The sequence below is a fragment of the Phalacrocorax carbo genome, chromosome 1 (genome assembly GCF_963921805.1).
Source record: "Phalacrocorax carbo chromosome 1, bPhaCar2.1, whole genome shotgun sequence".
Lineage (NCBI taxonomy): Eukaryota > Metazoa > Chordata > Aves > Suliformes > Phalacrocoracidae > Phalacrocorax > Phalacrocorax carbo.
Window position 1 is genome coordinate 91,850,973 of NC_087513.1, and position 19,429 is coordinate 91,870,401.

General features: G+C 47.7%; 1 protein-coding gene across 1 annotated transcript; it reads left to right on the forward strand.

Annotated features, from left to right (window-relative positions):
- Positions 1–394: 394 nt before the first annotated feature.
- On the forward strand, positions 395–18,136 carry DRD3 (dopamine receptor D3). The gene is made up of 6 exons (XM_064466379.1): positions 395–679; positions 11,216–11,328; positions 12,561–12,703; positions 13,832–14,028; positions 14,912–15,257; positions 16,107–18,136. The coding sequence occupies exons 1-6, from the start codon at positions 398–400 to the stop codon at positions 16,301–16,303; spliced, it is 1,278 nt and encodes a 425-aa protein (XP_064322449.1). The 5' UTR covers positions 395–397; the 3' UTR covers positions 16,304–18,136.
- Positions 18,137–19,429: the final 1,293 nt, after the last annotated feature.

Here is a 19,429-nt window from a genome sequence, read left to right on the forward strand (position 1 = left end):
TAAATGCATTGGGTGTTTCTCAGCACTACAAATTGTTGGCTTTCAGACTGCTCTCTTGCCTGGGTGAATTGTACTGTGGTATGACTTTGGTGCATCTTAAAACCATTGCTGCTTTCCATACAGCTGCACTAGTTGGTAAGATGCACCTTTCAGATGCACACAGGAGGTGAAATCTTGCATTCTGCTCTTGGCTTAGATTCAGTGAAAAACAACACAGGCCAAGCAAGACTTTACATGAAGCTCTGCCTATATATGAGCAGAGAAAAAGACCTCTATAACTGGCTTGAAGTAGCATTCATGAAGGAAGTACGAAAGTTGCACGCCATCCACAAAAGGTACTGTTCTTCTGAATTACTGTGATTTTCAGTCATCTCTTTCTCTTTGCAGTGGTGTCCCCATGGCTCTCTTCACAAGAATCAGCAGTCATCCTAACACCACCGACCCCATTCCCTGTGGGGCAGACAACACTACAGAGTCTGACCTGCCACACTCACATGCCTACTACGCCCTCTGCTACTGCATCCTGATTTTTGCCATCATCTTTGGAAACGTGCTGGTCTGCTTAGCCGTGCTGAGGGAGCGCACCTTGCAAACCACAACAAACTACCTTGTGGTGAGCCTGGCGGTCGCGGACTTGCTGGTGGCTACTTTGGTGATGCCATGGGTGGTGTACCTGGAGGTGAGTACACCTTAGGAAAGATTAGCACAACTGAACTGCACTATGAGCTCACGGGCGTTAGAGCATGCTCTCAGGATAGGCCAGCTCCGGTACAGAAAATGTCCATTCACATTTTAACCCCCCAGCTAGCTCTTGGGCACTTGTGGGGTGTGTGGCAACCCACAATGTCACACAGGTGGCCCTCGTAGGCTGGACACACGCCAAATAAATGCACCACAGTCCCAGCCGTGAGAAGATACCCTAAGCCTTGCTCTTCCTGGCACAGCACAGTCTCCCTGAGCTTGAATTGCTACAGCCAGTAGTGTAGACTGTAGTTTCTGATGGGCTAATACCACTTCTATCTGAGCATCCTTGAAGCTGACTCCCTCAGCCAGAAGGGTTGCCAGTGAGCACCATGATGATTCAGGAATGGTGGGGGAGGAAATAGGGTAGAAATACCTCATAGGAACTCATCTTAAAGCCCAGATCAATCCGTATTCCTGCTTAACAGAATACAAGCGAGGGCAGTCAAATCCTCTTCTCCTGCAGAGTTTAAGAGCTTTCACATGTGTTATGGTATATTATGCCATCTTTATGGCCTAATGTTATTGGTATATTATGCCATACATTATGATATATTATACCATCATGGCTATAACCCATGATGTTAGGTCAGCTCTAAGCAACATTCCCCAAAAAGGCTGACAAAGAGGTGAAGCTGAAGAACATGCTCCAAAATTTCTTTAGGTCATGTGAGCATTTTCACAATAACTTCAAAGGACTCATCAAGCCCTCAGGGTCTTATTCTCCTTTTCCCTGATCTTTGCACATTGGCTGGTGTAAAAATGTACTGACATGACCATGCACAGTATGGACAACACCATCAGATATAGGGCAGCAAAGATGGAAACCAAATCCCCACACACTACGGCAAAATACTGAATTACTGTAGCCACTGCTGGGGCAAATATTTTTACTAAAGTAAATACAAGAAGGTATGCTACAGCTGACATTTTTATCTGTTCTCTTCAGCATTTTTACACTAATTCATAAAAATTGGTAGGTCTAGAAATATTAGAGTGAACATCTATCAGCAATAAGCTTTCAGCTGAGCCCTAGTACCTTGTTCTCATGCTAACAGAGACAGAATAAGCCTCTGAGCCATGATCTTGCTGAAGCCTCATGCTCTTTATGTAAGGGGCAAGCCAGGATCTGGCTGAAGGGTAAGGGTAAATATTCTGTTGGCAGCTGCCCACCTTTGGCTGACCTCTTTCCCAGAAAACAAAGCAGAAGCAGAGAGGGATTTTGACTTGTGCATATGGACTGCGCAGTACGTGAACAGAAAGTAGGACAAGACAGGACAACACCAGCAAATGCCAGACCTACTATGCAGGTACAAGCAGATTTGATCAAGTAGCAGGGGGCTGACAGTGGCCTACAGCTCTCCTCTGCCACCGGAGTATGGCAGAGGAATAGGCAACGCAAGCTTTGGCACCCAGCCTAGGCATTTCCCTTGTGTTAATTCAAGCCATGCTCCCAAACTGTGCCCACTGCAGTCTCAGCAAGGCTATACAATTAAGAGAAATTAAGGGTTTGCTCTGTGTATAAGTGGGCAAATAGTAAGTAATAAGTAATAATAAGGGCATTGATGGGTAATTATTTTTGTATAGCATTGCTGTGGAGTGGAAGAACAGAGAGAGCACCAAGATACTGCATGTGTGGGGCAGTCCTGGAGCTGGCCTGCAGGGTGCGTATGGCTCAGTTGTGTTACATTGAAATGATTAAAAAGCAAGGAATAAGTGTGTCGGGGGAAGCCATCCCAGCAAGACAGAGTTAGACTCTGCAATTTGATTGCAACTAAAGAATATTATTAAAAGTCAAATTTTATTTCAGACTGGAGTAGTCCATCACCTCAAGTGTATTCCAGTCTTCAAGGCAATCACAATATGCTTTGCATTAGAAAAGACTTAGCACTCGGTCTCGATGCGGACAGGGTGGGGACTGAGGCACAGCTGTGAAGCAGCCTCTGCCCCCATGCAGTACTGTGGTTACGATTTGTGAGCTTGACAGTATGTCCGTTCCCCAGTTGTGTTTGTAGACTCATTCAAGATTCATTTCCATCTGCGGAGCTTGCATAATCAAAGCAGCTGATCCAAGAGTCACCCAAACAACAGGAAGAAGACCCTAACACATCACAAACCCAACCTACCGCTCCCAGCATTACACAGCATCTCCTAGAGAACTAGGCTGTAGGACTCCAGTAAGACTAAGATTTAAAAAACAGTCCAAAAAGCCCCAAAGTCGTTTAGATATTTACTGCTGTTTATGGATCAGCGATGCTACCGATGAGGCGGAAATGGCATCATGCTTCAGTACACTATGGGCCTGGAAATTGCCAAGAAATCATTCAGTCCCCAAAACCGTGTACAATATCTATTAATCTACTGAACATTTGCCAAACCAGACATCTGAGACCTGGCCATTATTTATGGAGAAGCTAAAGGTGGATGAATACCTCAGATTTAAATGTCACTTGTGAACTTTGGGCTTTACACTCAATTTTTAGAGCCATCTGTGACCTGGTCCTTCTCCATTAAATTTGTCATTTTATCAGTTACGCAGACCAGAACTGTCTCTTTCTGAGAAGTCTTTTGGGCAGGCTGTGACAGAGCAACAATAGGAGCATTTTTATAACCTCAAAATCCTCTTTTCCACCTAATGAAGTTTCTGGCACAAAAATGCTATTCAGTTCTATGTCTAGCAATCTTCTGGGGTCAACAGGTAGGTCTAATATACCAGTACTGCTACCCCAGTTCTTTACTGACCTCTGATGCTGTGGCTGGCACAACTACTGAAGCTCACCAAGGTTTCTAAGACAGTGGCATTAGGGTACCCTTCCCACTGGAGTTTGATGGCATTAAATACCGTCATGCCTCATAGTAATTGTATAAATGGAGGAGAACAGGTAGCAGCATGGCCTGGAGCACCCTTCTCGGTCTTCTTACAACACCCAGTTCTGTCTCCAGAGGGAAAAAAGCTCCAGAAGATGATTGTCACTGAGGTCCAGGCTGCAGCTTTGTTTGGAACATGTGAGAGTAATGCTGTCTCCTCTTCTGTGGCTCTCGCATCGGAGCAGCGAGACCTGCAACGCTCTTTGGGCTCAAGGAGCTCTCCAGACTACTGTCAAAGGGAGGACGGACAACTGAGTTACTGCAGCTCAGCAGCTTACCACTTGTCAGCAGGCCTGACTGCACAAATGCTTTTAGTTACTCCTGCCATGCAAAAATGTAAGCAGCCATTTCACAGCTGCAGGCAGTTAACAGCACCCCAAAGAACACTCTCTTAAACACAAACTACTTAAGTAAGCATGCTTAGATGCACCGCTACTGTAAGTAGCCTGTCATCACCTGACGCAGCTTTGTGTTCAACCTTTCCCATCTGTATATGGCATCATCATACATACCTGATTTACAGAGATTATTTTGTTTATTTTTAAGGATTCAGGAGAGTGGTGGACTTGCATAAGTTTATGAAAGCACAGTGATTTATTTCTTTTTAATCTGGAAGACTTCATATAGGGTTGGAAAGTTAAAAATAATAATACCACAATTTTGTGGATAAAGCAGACTAATCATCAAGAAAGATGAGGTGAGAACCTGACCCAATAGTCTATAGGTAGCTTTAGCGTTGTCTTCCACAGAGCCAGAATTTGATCCTGGACTCTATTCCCACTTCTGCCACACACACACTGAGTGGTAATGAGCGATTGTATCAGCTCATCTCTCTGTGGTTTGCTCTCATCAGCTGTAAGAGAATAATATTTGACCACCCACCTCACCTAGGCAGTTGTGAAGATTCATTCAATTAATACCTGTGATGTACTTTGAGATTCCTGGACAAAAGCCACCAGAGGGATAAAGAACAAGTACCCTGCCAGCACATGAAAACCAGAAATGCACAGTAGCAAGTTCTAGCTGCTGTAGCAAAGATGAGTGGAACAGAGCAATGAAAAGAAGAGCAGAAATAGGATTTGAAAAATTATGAACGAGGCCTGTAATAAGAAGGCTCTTCTTCATTGTTAGAGTCTGGAATAAATTCTGGATTCGCATACCCCACAGGTAAATATTAACTACTTCACCGACTTCAGCAGAGCTGCTCCCCATTTTAGAAGCTGTAGCTGGTGGAAGTGAGGATGGGTTTTAAGCCCAAACATTTCGATCTGTCAAGCACTCTCTTAAAAGCTACAGCTTAGTATGCAGGTGGTGTGATCTGAATGCCGTTATCCTGAGAGGGTTCACTTCAGAGCCATTGCCACCATCGCCTTGTTCAGTTTTAATGGTTCACATTCTTGGGCTTAGCATTTGAATGTCCTCAGGGCCTTGGAAACTCCCTCAGTTAAGTGCTTGCACATCTCCTGGGCTAGCGGCAGCTGGCTTTCATGTTAACACCTGGCACCAGCTCCTGGTGAAATAGTCTTCAAACTCTACAGATCACACAGACATTGCATTGCATTTTGCCTCAGACTACAGAAACACCCCTTACTGGGTCTCACTGCAAAGGCTTCCAGCATTTATAATTTTTTTAATGTATTTTGAGGTAGTCAAGCAGATCTCAGATCTGTAATTAAAGCAAAAATGGTGCGGGGCTTCTTTGAAACTGAACCTACTTACTAAGGTCCATAATTTCAGAGGGACAGCCTTTAGTCTGCACATCTTGTAGCCCACCTAATTGTGCAGAAAATCTCTAAGGGTTTGGTTTGGGGTTTATTCCTTTGCTTCCCTTTTATTTTTTTATCTTTTGAAAGAAAATGAGAAAAGAAAAAAGAAAGCTAGGAAAAAGCAGCCTAGGGAGTGCTAGCGACCAGGAGTGCTGCAAACAGGGCGGTCAAACAGATCGTGGCGTGGCAGTTCATGCAGAAGGGCACGCAGGAAGGGCGTAGTCACCCTATCATCCCAAGAGGTGAGTTCATTCAGAAGCCATCATCCTTTCAGTAGGAACTTAGCTATGATACCCACCCAGCTGAAAGCTGTGCCCTCTGCACTCACCAGCATGGATGTGGCAACCCAGACAGTGCTCCCACAAAAACATGCAGCTGTCCAGGCTGCAGGGAGTGCCAGAGCCTTTCTCTGGTAATGGATGGCAGCCGTGAGAGCAGCTGTGTGAGGGGTGACCAGTGGACAATTTGCTCAGCATGGTGGCATAGCTATGAGAGGAGGTAGAAAGGTTAAGGAGCTTCAGGGAGGCTGCAGAAGAGATAGACTGGTGGTGCCCTGCTCTGCCCTCCCTGAGACAGAAACAGGAGCAGCCACCAGAAAATACGCAAGATCAAGGGGTACCTGTATCCCTACCCAGCTAGGCTGAAGGCAGTAGCTCAAAGGAAAAGAGTGAATGGAGGCAACTCCATGCTTGGGGCAGCAGGCAAACACCCTCCTTGCCCACTTCACCTTCCCAGGGGCCTCTGTATAACAGGTATGAGGCTCTGCAGGTGGAAGACTAGTCCATGGTAGATGTGGATAACGGCCCATCTATGGCAGTGGTGTTGCCAGGGTCAGCCCCCGTATCAAAACCGCCTCCATAAGGAAGAGAAGACAGGTTATAGTTGTAGGTGACTCCCTTCTGAGGGGAACAGAGGGTCCAATATGCCAGACAGACCTTCCTCTTAGGGAAGTCTGCTGCCTCCCTGGGGTCCGGGTTAAGGACATTGCTGGGAAACTTCCTAGCCTGGTACAGCCCTCGGACTATTACCCATTACTGTTCTTCCATGCGGGAGGTGATGAAGCAGCAACACATAGTCCAAAAGAGACATCAGGGCCTTGGCACAGCTAGTAAGGGACTCTGGAGCACAGGTTATTTTCTCCTCCTTCCAGCTGTGGGCAGTGACACTGGAACAGATGCATCCAGTCTATTAACATATAGCTCTGTAGCTGGTGTCATCGCCACAATTTTGGTTTTTGTGACAATAGGATGGTCTACACAGCACCAGGTTTGCTGGCGTCTGGTGGACTTGACCTTTCTCAAAGCGGAAAGAGAGCTTGCAGAGCTCATTGACAGAGCTTTAAACTAGACTTGAAGAGAGATGGGGCTAATATCAGGCTTGCCCAAGACAAGCTGAGGGACGACATACCAAGGTTAGTGGGATGGGATGCTAAGTGAGGGCACTCAGCCTGTGTCTTTGAGAAGTGCTGTGTTCACTGGGGCACAGTTGAAGTTGTGTGGAGATGAGCCAGAGGCTACTGATGTAATAGGAGCCAAGAGGGGAACACCAGTGAGACACTTCAAAAGAATTAAGGGGTGTTCCTCTAAGAAGGTGACTTGGACAACGGCCCAGCTGAAGTGCCTCTACACAAATGCACGCAGCATGGGCAATAAGCAGGAGGAGCTGGAAGCCATTGTACAACATGAAAATTATGTTACAGTTCCCGTCATGGAAACATGGTGGGATGACTCACACAACTGGAGCGTTGCAATGGATGGCTATAAACTCTTCAGATGGGATAGGCAAGGTGAGGTGGTGGGGTAGGTCTCTATGTTAGGGAGTGTTTTGATTGTGTGGAACTTAATGATGGTGACTATAGGGCTGAGTGTTTATGGGTAAGAATCAGAGAGAAGGCCAACAAGGCAGATATCATGGTGGGAGTCTGTTATAGACCACCCCACCAGGATGAAGAGGCAGATGAATTATTCTACAAGCAGCTGGGAGAAGCTTCACAATTGCTAGCCCTTGTCCTCAAAGGGGTCTTAATTTTACCAGATGTCTGCTGGAAATACAATAGAGAGGAAACAGCCTAGGAGGTTCCTGGAGCATGTGGAAAGTAACTTCCTGACGCAGCTGGTGAGTGAGCCAAGTAGGGAAGGAGCCACGCTGGTTCTGTCGTTCATGAACAGAGAAGGACTTGTGGATGATGTGATGTTTGGAGGCTGTCTTGGGCATAGTGATCATGAAATGATAGAGTTTGAGATTCTCAGAGAAGTAAGGACAGGTGTCAGCAGAATGTTAGACTTCCAGAGGGCAGACTTTGGCCTGTTTAGGAGACTGATCAACAGAGTCCTCTGGGAGGGAGCCCTGAAGGGCAAAGGAATCCAGGAGGCTGGACATTCTTCAAGAAGGAAGTCTTAAAGGCGCAAGAGCAGGCTGAGCACATATGCCAAAAGACAAGCCAGTGGAGAATAAGACTGTCCTGGCTGAACAGGGCACTTTGGCTGGAACTTAGACAAAAAAAAGGAAAGTTTGGAAGAAGGGGTAGGCAAGTCAGAAGGACTACAAAGGTGTAGCAGTGTTATGCAGGGAGAAAATTAGAGGGGCCAAAGCCCAGCTAGAGCTTAATCTGGCTACTGCCATAAAAGACAATAAAAAATACTTCTATAAATACATTAGCAGCAAAAGGAGGGCTAAGGAGAATCTCCAGCTTTTATGAGATGTGGTAAGAAACCTAGTGACAAAAGATGAGGAAAAGGCTGAGGTGCTTAATGCCTTCTTTACCTCAGTGTTTAATAGTAAGAGCAGTTGTTCCCTGGGTACCCAGCCCCCTGAGCTGGAAGACAGGGACAAGGAGCAGAATGGAGCCCACATAATCGAAGGGGAAATTATTAGCGCCTACTACACCACTTGGACACACAAGTCTATGGGGCCGGATGGGATTCACCGAAGAATAGTGAAGGACCTGGCAGAAGTGCTCACCAAGCTGCTTTCCCTGATTTATCAGCAGTCCTGTCTAAGCAGGGAGGTCCCAGTTGACTGGACGTTAGCAAATGTGATACCCATATACACGAATGGCTAGAAGGAGGATCCAGGGAACTACAGGCCTGTCAGCCTGACCCTGGTGCCAGGGAAGGTTATAGAGCAGATCATCCTGAGTGCCATCACACGGCATGTACAGGATAACCAAGTGATCAGGCCCAGTCAGCATGGGTTTAGGAAAGGCAGGTCCTGGTTAATTCACCTCATCTTCTTCTATGACAAGGTGACCCACTTAGTAGATGGGGGAAAGGCTGTGGATGTTGTCTACCTAGACTTTAGTAAAGCCTTTGACACCATTTCCTACAGCCTTCTCCTGGAGAAGCTGGCTACTCATGGCTTGGAGGGGTGTACTCTTCACTGGGTAGATAAACTGGCTGGCTGGCTGGGCCCAAAGAGTTGTGGTGAGTGGAGTTGAATCCAGTTGGCGGCCAATCACAAGTGGTGCTCCCCAGGGCTCAGTGTTGGGGCCGGTTCTGTTTAATATCTTTATCAATGATCTGGATGAGGGGATGGAGTGCACCCTCAGTAAGTTTGCAGATGACAACAAGGTGGGTGGGAGTGTTGATCTGCTTGAGGGAAGGAAGGCTCTGCAGAGGCACCTGGACAGGCTGGATCGATGGGCTGAGGCCAACTGTATGGGGTTCAACATGGCCAAGAGCTGGTTCCTGCACTTGGATCACAACAACCCCGTGCAACGCTACAGGCTTGGGGAGGAGTGGCTGGAAAGCTGCCCAGCAGAAAAAGACCTGGGGGTGTTGGTCAACAGCCACCTGAACATGATCCAGCGGTGTGCCCAGGTGGCCAAGAAGGCCAACAGCATCCTGGCATGTATCAGGAATAGTGTGGCCAGCAGGAGTAGGGAAGTGATCATGCCCCTGTACTCGGCACTGGTGAGGCCGCACCTCGAGTTCTGTGTTCAGTGTTGGGCCCCTCAGTACAAGAAAGACATTGAATTACTGGAGCATGTCCAGAGAAGAGCAATGAAGCTGGTGAAGGGTCTGGAACACAAGTCTTACAAGGAGAGGTTGAGGGAACTGGGGTTGTTTAGCCTGGAGAAGAGGAGGCTGAGGGGAGACCTTATTGCTCTCTACAGCTACCTGAAAGGAGGTTATAGCAAGGTGGGTGTTGGTCTCTTCTTCCAAATAACAAGTGATAAGATGAGAGGAAATGGTGTCAAGCTGCACCAGGGGAGGTTTGGACTAGATATTAGGAAATATTACTTCACTGAAATGGTTGTCGGGGATTCTAAGGCAGGGGTTGACCCACTGCCTTAGAAGCCAAGCTTACTTGTGGCACCCTCTCCAGCCTGATCTAGGATAGGTATTTTTGAGTGGGACTTGAAAACCTCCAAGGATGGAGCTTGCACAGACTCACCAAGCAACTGGCTCCACTGCCTCACTGTCCTCATAGTCAGAAAGTTTACCTTCATGACCACTTTGCACCTTTCTTCTTTCAACTTATGCCTGTTTCCTCTTGTCTTCCCACCATGCACTGCTGTGAAAAACCTGGCTCCATCTTCTTAGTAATCTGGCTCCAACTTTCTTAACAACCTCCCACTAGGCACTAGGAGACTGCTGTTAGTGCCCCACCCCAAAGCCACCTTTTCTCAAGGATGAACAAGCCCTCTTCCCTTAGCTCCTCCTCACAGGACAAGCGCTCTAGCCCCTGGGGACTGTCTTGGTGGCCCTTCGCTGGACTTGCTCCTGTTTATCAATGTTTTGTCTGTACTGGGGCCCCAAAACCAGATGCAATACTCCAAATGTGGTCTAAATGTAAGCAGAGAGACCAGGAACTAGTGCCGGTTCCTGATAGCTTCCCAGGATTGAGCTGAACCAGAAGGATCTATGGGGCTGAAGGCTAAAATGCAGGCTCCCTCCAAGCAAGGACTTTCCTCCCTCTTTCTCTCCTACCACCCCTTCTCCAACCAGCACAGCATTAGATTTGTTTGTTGTACTCATCCAATGGGTTTATCTGTTGGAGGGCAGGCTGCCTCCTTGTTCATCTCCTACAAGGAGTGAGTGCTGAGCCAGACCACCTCGCTCGGAGTCAGGCTGTCACCCCAGCCTGGAGGAGAGTAGTGCTACACAGTGCTTGGAGCATGTTGTTGTCAACCAAAAAGGTCACTGTCAAGAACTTGATGGGTGGGACAAAAAAATGCCTTTCTCCATCACAAAGATTGCCCACAGCTAAGCTCTTACAATTACACACCTCAGATTAAGAATTCAGAACAACCAGAACAAAAGCTCAACATGGTAGCAAACCAAACCCCTTTATCTGAATAACTTGTGAGTTCTCACTCAGATCTAATAATCAAAATCTGTAACTGAGATAAGAATCCAAATAAGGTTTTAGGGAAGCCTGAAGTCTCAGGTCTCTGTTTCATACATAAATGCATAAAATTTGCAGTACTTTTCCAGCTTGCTGCCTGCAGGAGAACTCCAGCAGCTAAGCTGAGAAACACTTTTAGCCCTTATTTTTTCTCAGATAAGCCTTAAACAAATGATATATACAGTGGTATCAAATTTAAATCAATTTATCATGCTAGGCCTTAAGGGAAGGGATAGCTGCTATCTATTTCTTCACCCTGCCTCCCTCTGTAAGAGTAATTAAAGGATTGAAATCAAAGTGTGGCTCCTTCTCCATGACCTACCACTGTGTTATCTTGTGCACAACATAGGTGCTTCAGTTTCCCTCTGCACATCACAGTGGACATGAACTCATCTATCTGTTGAGACACTTGGAGGAGAGCACCTCTTTATATGTAACTTATCAGGACTTGATGCAGAAAAAGGCTGACAGTTTTGTTGTTGCTGGTGTAGGTGACCGGAGGAGTCTGGACTTTCAGCCGCATCTTTTGCGATATCTTCGTCACCATGGATGTAATGATGTGCACAGCCAGCATTTTAAACCTCTGTGCTATCAGCATTGACAGGTGAGAGCCAACAGCATCCAGGGGATAGTCTAGAGATGGGGGTCGGCCCCATACCCCAGCGTGGCAGGGACAAGGAAGGGGGGTTTGCACAGGCAGCATCAGCATCTTCAGGAACACAAACCTCCCTGCAAATCTATCACTGCCACTACTGCTATTAGTGGGCTCTGCCCACCATGTGCTAGAAGATGTCTGCACTTAAGGGCAGAGAGGCGCAAGCAATAAAACGTCACCAGTAGGTAGTCAACTACATCCTCATGGTTTTTGAAGGCAGGAACCAGAACTGGTGATCTAATTCCCATTGAGCCTCAAATATCTTAACACCCACTGAGTCTCAAAGAGGGTTTCTCCTCTGGAGACCTCACTCTTGATGTTTTACTATCATGCCATATGATTTACTGCCATATACATGGGGGGGGTGGGGGTGAAGAATATTGTTGTGTAATCTTCAGCCTTGCCATGTTTTCCTGCACCTTAAAGCAGCATATTTTAAGCAACACTGAGGGCCGGGAGCTAAGACCTTGGAAGGTGGGGGAAGGAAAGGACAGTGCATGCTGTACCTTTGTAATATGTAGTTCAAGGGTAACCATATGAAGCAGCTCTCAATGCTGGGTTGGTCTGGTGTTCTTCCTTGGGAATCTTTATCACCATGTCATTTTGGCTCTGTCTACAAAGAGCAGGCCCCGGGCTATGCTAAAGATGACTCCTGTGCCTTCCACATCCCCACATACTAGCCTTGCTGAGCTGCATCCCCTGGGCCACCCTGGCAGCTGAAAGCCCTGGACACTCACCCTGGACACCCTCCGGCGAGGCCGACACCAGAGCAGGCAGCTGAGGCACAGAGTGTAGCAGGCTGTGGTTGCTCCAGAGACTGTTCTTTCCCAGCAGTGCACATATAACCTTAGGGGCTTGAAGGATGGGGGTTTCCTGGGGTTTCTAGATCCATCTGGTATCCCAAACCTTGTAGCTTCACAATGACAGCAGTTCTGCAGAGTGTTTCTATGCAGTGCTGCCAACTAACTCTGCTTTCTCTTGTTCCTCCCCCCAATGCCCCACTTACCGTTTCTACAAACTGCTGATGCCATCATCTGATCTTCTCTCCTTTCCTCTTCCGTTTTTTCACCATGTTCACCATCAATGTTCCCTGCATGGCTTTCATTTCTCCCTTTAAAACCCGGTCCTTTTCCTTCCTCCATTCCTACCTCTCCTCTTTCTGGAGCTGGTTTGGTCTGCAGATATACTGCAGTGGTGAAACCAGTTCAGTACCAGTACAGCACTGGGCAGAGCTCCTGCAGGAGAGTTTCTCTCATGATAGTGATAGTCTGGATGCTGGCATTCGCAGTGTCGTGCCCTCTCCTCTTCGGCTTCAATACTACAGGTAGGTGATGTCCCAAACAATAGCACACAGGGAGGGGTTGGAAATGGTGCTGCCCTGTGTATGGCAAGGCCATTTAATGTGGGTCCTGCAGACTTTCTAAGTTACAGGAAATTTTAGGGAACTGGAAAGCACGCTATGAAGGTGAGAAAAATCTCCAGTGCTGGAGAGCAGATGTGCTCTTGTCTATAAACTTGCCATTTGCTCAGGCAGACACTGTCTATTGCTCAGAGGATAGACCTGCCTGCTTTACTGCCAAATCAATGCCCATTGAAGTGTCCAGGTCTACAGATTCCCCCAAACAATCACTCTGTGCACACAGAGCAAATCTCCAGACGTGCAGCACATCTAACACACAAACACATCAGATTTAGTGCATCTTGCTGATATCAACAGGTCTGGACACACAGTTATAAATCTGACGCAGGACAGATTTCTAAACAGCAAGGATTGCGTGTTGGCACTGTTTGTGAGAAACGTTCTTCCCATCCAACTGGCTGGCTGCTGCCTCACCTAATCCCTTAGGGAAGTAAACAATTTAGCCTCCTGCTTGGAAGCAGGTTGTTTTTTCTCCTTCCCCTAAACCTAGAGCAGCCCATTCTCCCTGGAGGCAGAGGGGCAGGGGAGCCTTCCTCCCACCCTGGGCCACAGGCTGAAGTCCTCTGCTCTCTATCCATCTTCTATGCAGTGCTTGAGGTGAGAAGAGGACAGGGGGTGGGAAATACTGCTGTCTCCCACTGCCTGGTCCAAACAGATTCGGGTGAAGGCACACCTCTGCATCTAGACAGCTCAGAGGCTGTCAGAGGGATAGGAGTAAAGATGAAAGGCGAAAGGATCCTCGGAGAAAGGATGGGAATAGACATGAGAGAAGAGGGCAGAGCTGATGGCCAGAAAAGCAAGCAGATGCATGCTGGGTCATACTGGATGGCCCTCAGTAGAGTCCGTTTTAAGCATCAGTCAGGCATGTGGGTAGGCCACAGTATAATTTGCAACAACTGAGGTAGGAGATACTTGCACTCCTTAGACTGCCTTTGACCCGCAGCCACCTTTCAACTTGCCAATGCACCAGAGTTCTTTGTAATAAACCGAAGCAGCTCAGCCACTCCTCTCTCTCTCTCTTCTCCTTCCCAGGAGATCCCAGTGTCTGTTCCATATCCAACCCTATTTTCATCATCTACTCCTCTTTGGTGTCCTTCTACCTCCCCTTCATGGTGACCCTGCTGCTCTATGTCCGGATTTACCTCGTGCTAAGACAAAGGCAAAAGAAGCGAACCCTCACCCGGCAGGGCAGCCACAGCGCCAGCACCAAACCGTGTTATGCACACAAAGTAAGATCCCCATGAATGCACTAGGAGCTGTCGAAAAGGACAGGTCATGCATCATCTCTTATCCTCAAAGGGTCAAAGCACAGAATGGAAAGCATAAAGAAGGGGCATGGCATGTTTTCATCCCATCCTTCGCTCATACACCATGACATTTGAGATGCAGAAGCTCCAGTTAAACCTTTTTCAGCCCTCTAGAAAGAGGATACTCCCTGTATATCTCTGCCCTCTAGAACCAGGCAACTATAAAAGAGCACAGCCTACTTCAATATTTCTTCAGAGCAGGGCTTTCTCAGCCACGTGGAAGTCTGGCTAATTTCTTAATTTATTGATTTTAATGTCTTCATTTATTGATATTTGCTCTATGAAGCTTCGTTCTCAGGGCTTCGCAGGCTTTAACCTAGATTATTTTTAAAAAACCAACCCTCTTTACCTGACAGACTTAAGAGGTCAGAATGCTCATAGTGCATGGAGCATTTGTTCCACTGACCTTTCTAGATGAAATATCTGCAACCATGGGAACCAGCACAATGGTTTGAAAGGGATCACCTGGTCACGCATATCCACTTGTTTTACCCATTTTCTCACAGTGAAGCTATATTAAAAAAGGGTGGAGATGTTGAGGGGAGCAGGGCCAACACAAAAATACAAACAAAAGGTTAGCAGAGTGGGTGTTTCAGTTCTTCTGGTTTTCATGCTTCTCCTTGGTGGGATGGAGGCAGAGAGCTGGCCAGTGCTCGTTCACTCCTCTGATAAGCCAAAGTCAGTCCAGAGGGTATGCTGCAAAGCTAAGAAGCAAGTGGGGCTAAGGATGACTCCTACAACTTTCCTCATCATCCTTTGACCCAATGAATGGTTCCTAGTTCCTCTGTGGCATCCTCTTTTGCAGGAACACATGGAGAGAAAAGCTTTGCCAAACAGATGCCAAGGCACCTTTTCCCCCTGTCTCCCACTCAAATGCTCAGGCCAGGAGATGTCTACCAAAAGGAATTTGCTGACTGTCTTCAGCCTGCAGCGGTACCGCAGCTTCTGCCACGAGGCATCCCTCCCCAAGACACCAGGGACTACACTACACAGCAGGCTGGAAGAGAGGAGAAAGAGTACAAAGCCAGAACTGGAAGTACGGAGGCTCAGCGATGGCAAAACCATCAGCTCTTTGAAGCTAGCGCATCAGCAACCCCGGCTGATCCAGCTTCGGGAGAGGAAAGCTACACAGATGCTAGCTATTGTCCTGGGTGAGTGAGAGCCACTCTGCCTAGTGGGGTGCCAGGGGGTGATGGTTTGGGACTTGCAAGAGCAAGGAATCTCCTAATAGAGTATTGAGATTAAAAAAATGCAAGCCAGGCCCAGACTTCAGCTGTCACTGCTCCACAGACTCAGGAGAGACAATGGTGGGGCATTTAGGGGTCTAGGGTAATGCTCTCAGACGTTGAGAGCCAAGTACGTTAGTGTTTTATTCGCTATGTTTTGTTACCCTTTTGTTTCAAATCAGTGACCAACAAGCCCTGCTGGAGGGAGCAACAGCCAACACCGTTGTTTTCCCTTTTCCTTTATTTTGATAATATTATTATGATATAGCTGGAAGAATCCTAAGTTTCCATACATGCAGCAGCTCTTAGTTCCAATTACAGAAGGGGAAACTGAGGCAGGGAGCAGCAGAGGAACCAGCTCTGGATAGAGGGTGCCAGGAGCCTGGTGCCCCAGTCACCTGACACCGTCACCAGATGCATTTCTTCACCTCATTAACTCAGTAGTAGCATGGAAATAATGCAGCCCTCATCATAACTGATTAAAGCAGCTAAGGCAGCTGTCTTTCCCTCTAAGTTGTGGCCACTTGCTTTTGTCTGTCACCAGGCCACTTCTGAAGCCTCATCCATCCATTCACGTAACTGGTCCCAAGGAGCCTGACCCCTTGCCAAGTCCTTCTGTATCAGGAACAAATGTCACCTTCAGTGTTTACCAAATGCAGACATGTACATGGAAATAGCAAGAGGGTGGAGGTAGAGGGCACAGGTGCAGGCCCCTTTCCAAGGAGTTGCTTCCCTGAAGTAATGGATTTTTTTTCTCCCTCTCTTTAAACCCAGGGACATTCATAGTCTGCTGGCTGCCCTTCTTCTTGATTCACGTCCTCAACACCCACTGCCCGTCCTGCCACGTGCCCCCAGGGCTTTACAGTGCCAGCACTTGGCTTGGCTACGTGAACAGTGCCCTCAACCCCATCATCTACACAACCTTCAACACCGACTTCCGCAAAGCCTTCCTCAAGATCCTCTGCTGCTGACTGTGGGGCTGGCACTGGCCTGCATGGGTTGCAGTTTGCAGCAGACTCCTGGGCTGGGGACAAGGCATGGGGCCCTTCCCTCCCTCTGCTTTACATGCTGTGGGGATTGATACACTGCGCTCGGCTCTGAGCGGCTGTGAGTGAGTGGTGGTCGGCCTGATGTGGTCGTTGCTGACAGCCAGGCACCCTCTGCACCAGAGTGAAGAGCAGGAACATGCCCCACCTGCGCGGCTGGCTTCCCACACCGAGCCTCAATGCTCCTGCTTAAGAGAGCCCAAGTGCTTCTCATTTCTGGGAGGGAGGGGACAAAGTCACAGAGGCAAATCAGTGGGTCCCTCAGCACTGGGACCAGCAGCACGGAGAGACAGACCTGGGCGTGCAGTGGAAGCTCAGCCACTGCAGCGTGCTGCTCCTGGGAGCTGCCAGGCTCACTGAGCACATGGGACCCAAGCGGACAGCATCTCTCCTCTCCCCCGCCTACGTGTTGGGAACGGATTTGCTCTCCCACTGCTGGAGCCTCAGCCTGCAGAAGGCACCCAGCTCACGCAGAGCAGTCCTAATAAGAGGGCAGAGCACGACCTCTTTGATAAGGATCCCAATCTCTTGATCAGGAGCCAAGAGCAAACATTTGGCAAGGAAACTTGGAAACGGAGCGCTGATGGAAGAATGACAACATCCCTCTTGTCTGCATCAAAATGTTTGCCAATAAAACTGGGTCAGTCTCAGTGCATGAGAAAATTGCCCCTGTTGCAAATGAAACCTTCCCCGGTGCTGCCAGCTTGTATTTTATTGCTGCTTACAAGGTAGAGAGATGGCTACCATCCCTCTGGTACATCAGATTGCATGAGAAGCGCAACACTATCACAGTGTCCCCCCTCTTCCAAATCCAAGGACCACCAATAGATTAGCTACTAAACTACCACACACCCAGTCATCTACTGGGGCCACTAAATAATGAACAAGGCCTAGGATAGCTCCAGTCATGCCTGCAATAGATTCAAACCTGTTTTTTCAGCTGGGGTAGGTTGCATGCACCTTGTCTCAAAACTTGTTAGTGGTCTCTTTGGAACCAATCACCCTTTGTGCTCCTCTCCTCATCAGGAGCACGGCTAGATTAAGGATTTGTCCTGTCTGATTGCTGCGATAACTCCTGTTACAGCCCACACCTGGGGGAGAGCTGTTTCAGTAACATCCCTCTGAGTAAGAAAGGACGTGTTCCTCAAGATCAGACCCAGGGCTCTCCCTGGCTCCCCTTGCTGATACACCTGTCAGCACACAGGGCGTCTGTACATCCCAGATTCCGGGAGCTGGCCAAACATGGCCCTGCCACGGTCTCATTTCCCAGCAGTATCTTACGATGCCATCTCCAGTAGTTCCTGGATGAAAACACCAGACAAGCCCTGCCATACCATGTAAGCTGGTCTTACATCAGGGCACTCTAATGCTCTTCTCCTTCTATAGGCAAATCTGACCTGGGACAATCTCAACACATTTCTCTCATTTCCCCCCCTCACTCTATTAGATCTGAGGCCTCAGCTCTCACTCCCAAGACTAGGCTTAGCTGTGCTGTTAGCTGCGCTCATTTGACAGCTTTGGGCGTTAACTGTGTGTGTTGTCTCCGCCCGTGTCTGCCACAGCTCCTCCATCCAGGTAGGGCTTCCTCTCTTTCCTAATATAAAGCCAAAACCTTTGTCCTCTGCCTCTGGAGCACATCGCAGAGCTCTAGCTTCTTCTTTTGTTTGTCTGGGTTTTGCGAGGAGATGCTCATGGACAGTATGTGTTGTTTGCCTGGGGAGGTGCCCTCCATACTGCATTGTAACTGCATTAATCCAATAAACCACAAATGTAACTGGAAGTTTTGGTATCTTTGTGGTGAATATAGCCCTTCCGTAAGCCTTTTCTCACCTGGAGCCCTCTTAAAAACCTCTTGTGGGTGTCCAGGCAGATGATAATTTTGTACAAAGAAAGTGTTATTATTACTTGCATTTTACTTGCAATTGGGAGAGAAATCAACGGCTGCTGTAAGTACTTCCAGCAGATTAATTCTGAAAATATGGTCAATTAGTTTCCCAGCTATGCCAGGCAGGCGTGCGGTAGTGTTACTCCATCTGCTCAAAGGTGCTGGAGCATGGGAGGTACTCGGCACACAGGATATTGGGGGTATCAATTGAGTGATTCAACCTGTGGACAGATTGCTGCTCAAGTCATTCTCATTAAGATGCTTCGTAACACAGACCAGCAGAGACCAGTTTCAATTGCTTTATATACACAATTGCCAGAAAAGTGGAAATAAGAAAAAAGATTTTTTAAAGGGTGATTTGGTCCACTTCAAGTCCTGGCTAGCATCTCTCAGGTGTCATGTTCAGTCTGATCTTACTGGAATTTGAACCTGTTCTTCAAGCAGTGATCCCCAAGGCAATTGAGGATAGAGGTGAGGAACAGGAGGTGTGGCAGAAGACCAAGCAGTATTTTGGTACCTACCCAGCTCTGAGGGATAGGAGGAATTTTGTATCTAAAAACATGGTCCTTTATTTAATAATTAAGATTTGAAAAATCAGATCACAGGACTGACAGCAACCTCTTAAACTATAACCTGCTATGGACAAAAAAAAAAAAAAAGCACCACAAAACTCACCCACAATTAGAATCATAGCATGATTTGGGTTGGAAGGGACCTTTAGAAGTCATCTGGTCCAACCCCCCTGCAGTGAGCAGGGACATCTTCAGCTAGATCAGGTTGCTCACAGCCCCATCCAACCTGACCTTGAATATTTCCAGGGATGGGGCCTCCACAACCTCTCAGGGCAACCTGTTCCAGTGTTTCGCCATCCTCATGGTAAAAAATTTTTTCCTTATATCCAGTCTAAATCTACCCTCCTTTAGTTTAAATCCATTACCCCTTGTCCTGTCACTACAGGCCTTGCTAAAGAGATTGTCCCCATGCTTCCTATAGTCCCCCTTTAAGTACTGAAAGGCTGCAATAAGGTCTCCCCTGAGCCTTCTCTTCTCCAGGCTGAACAGCCCCAACCCTCTCAGCCTGTCCTCGTAGGAGAGTTGCTTCAGCCCTCAGATCATTTTTGTGGCCCTCCTCTGGACAAGCTCCAACAGGTCCATGTCCTTCTTGTG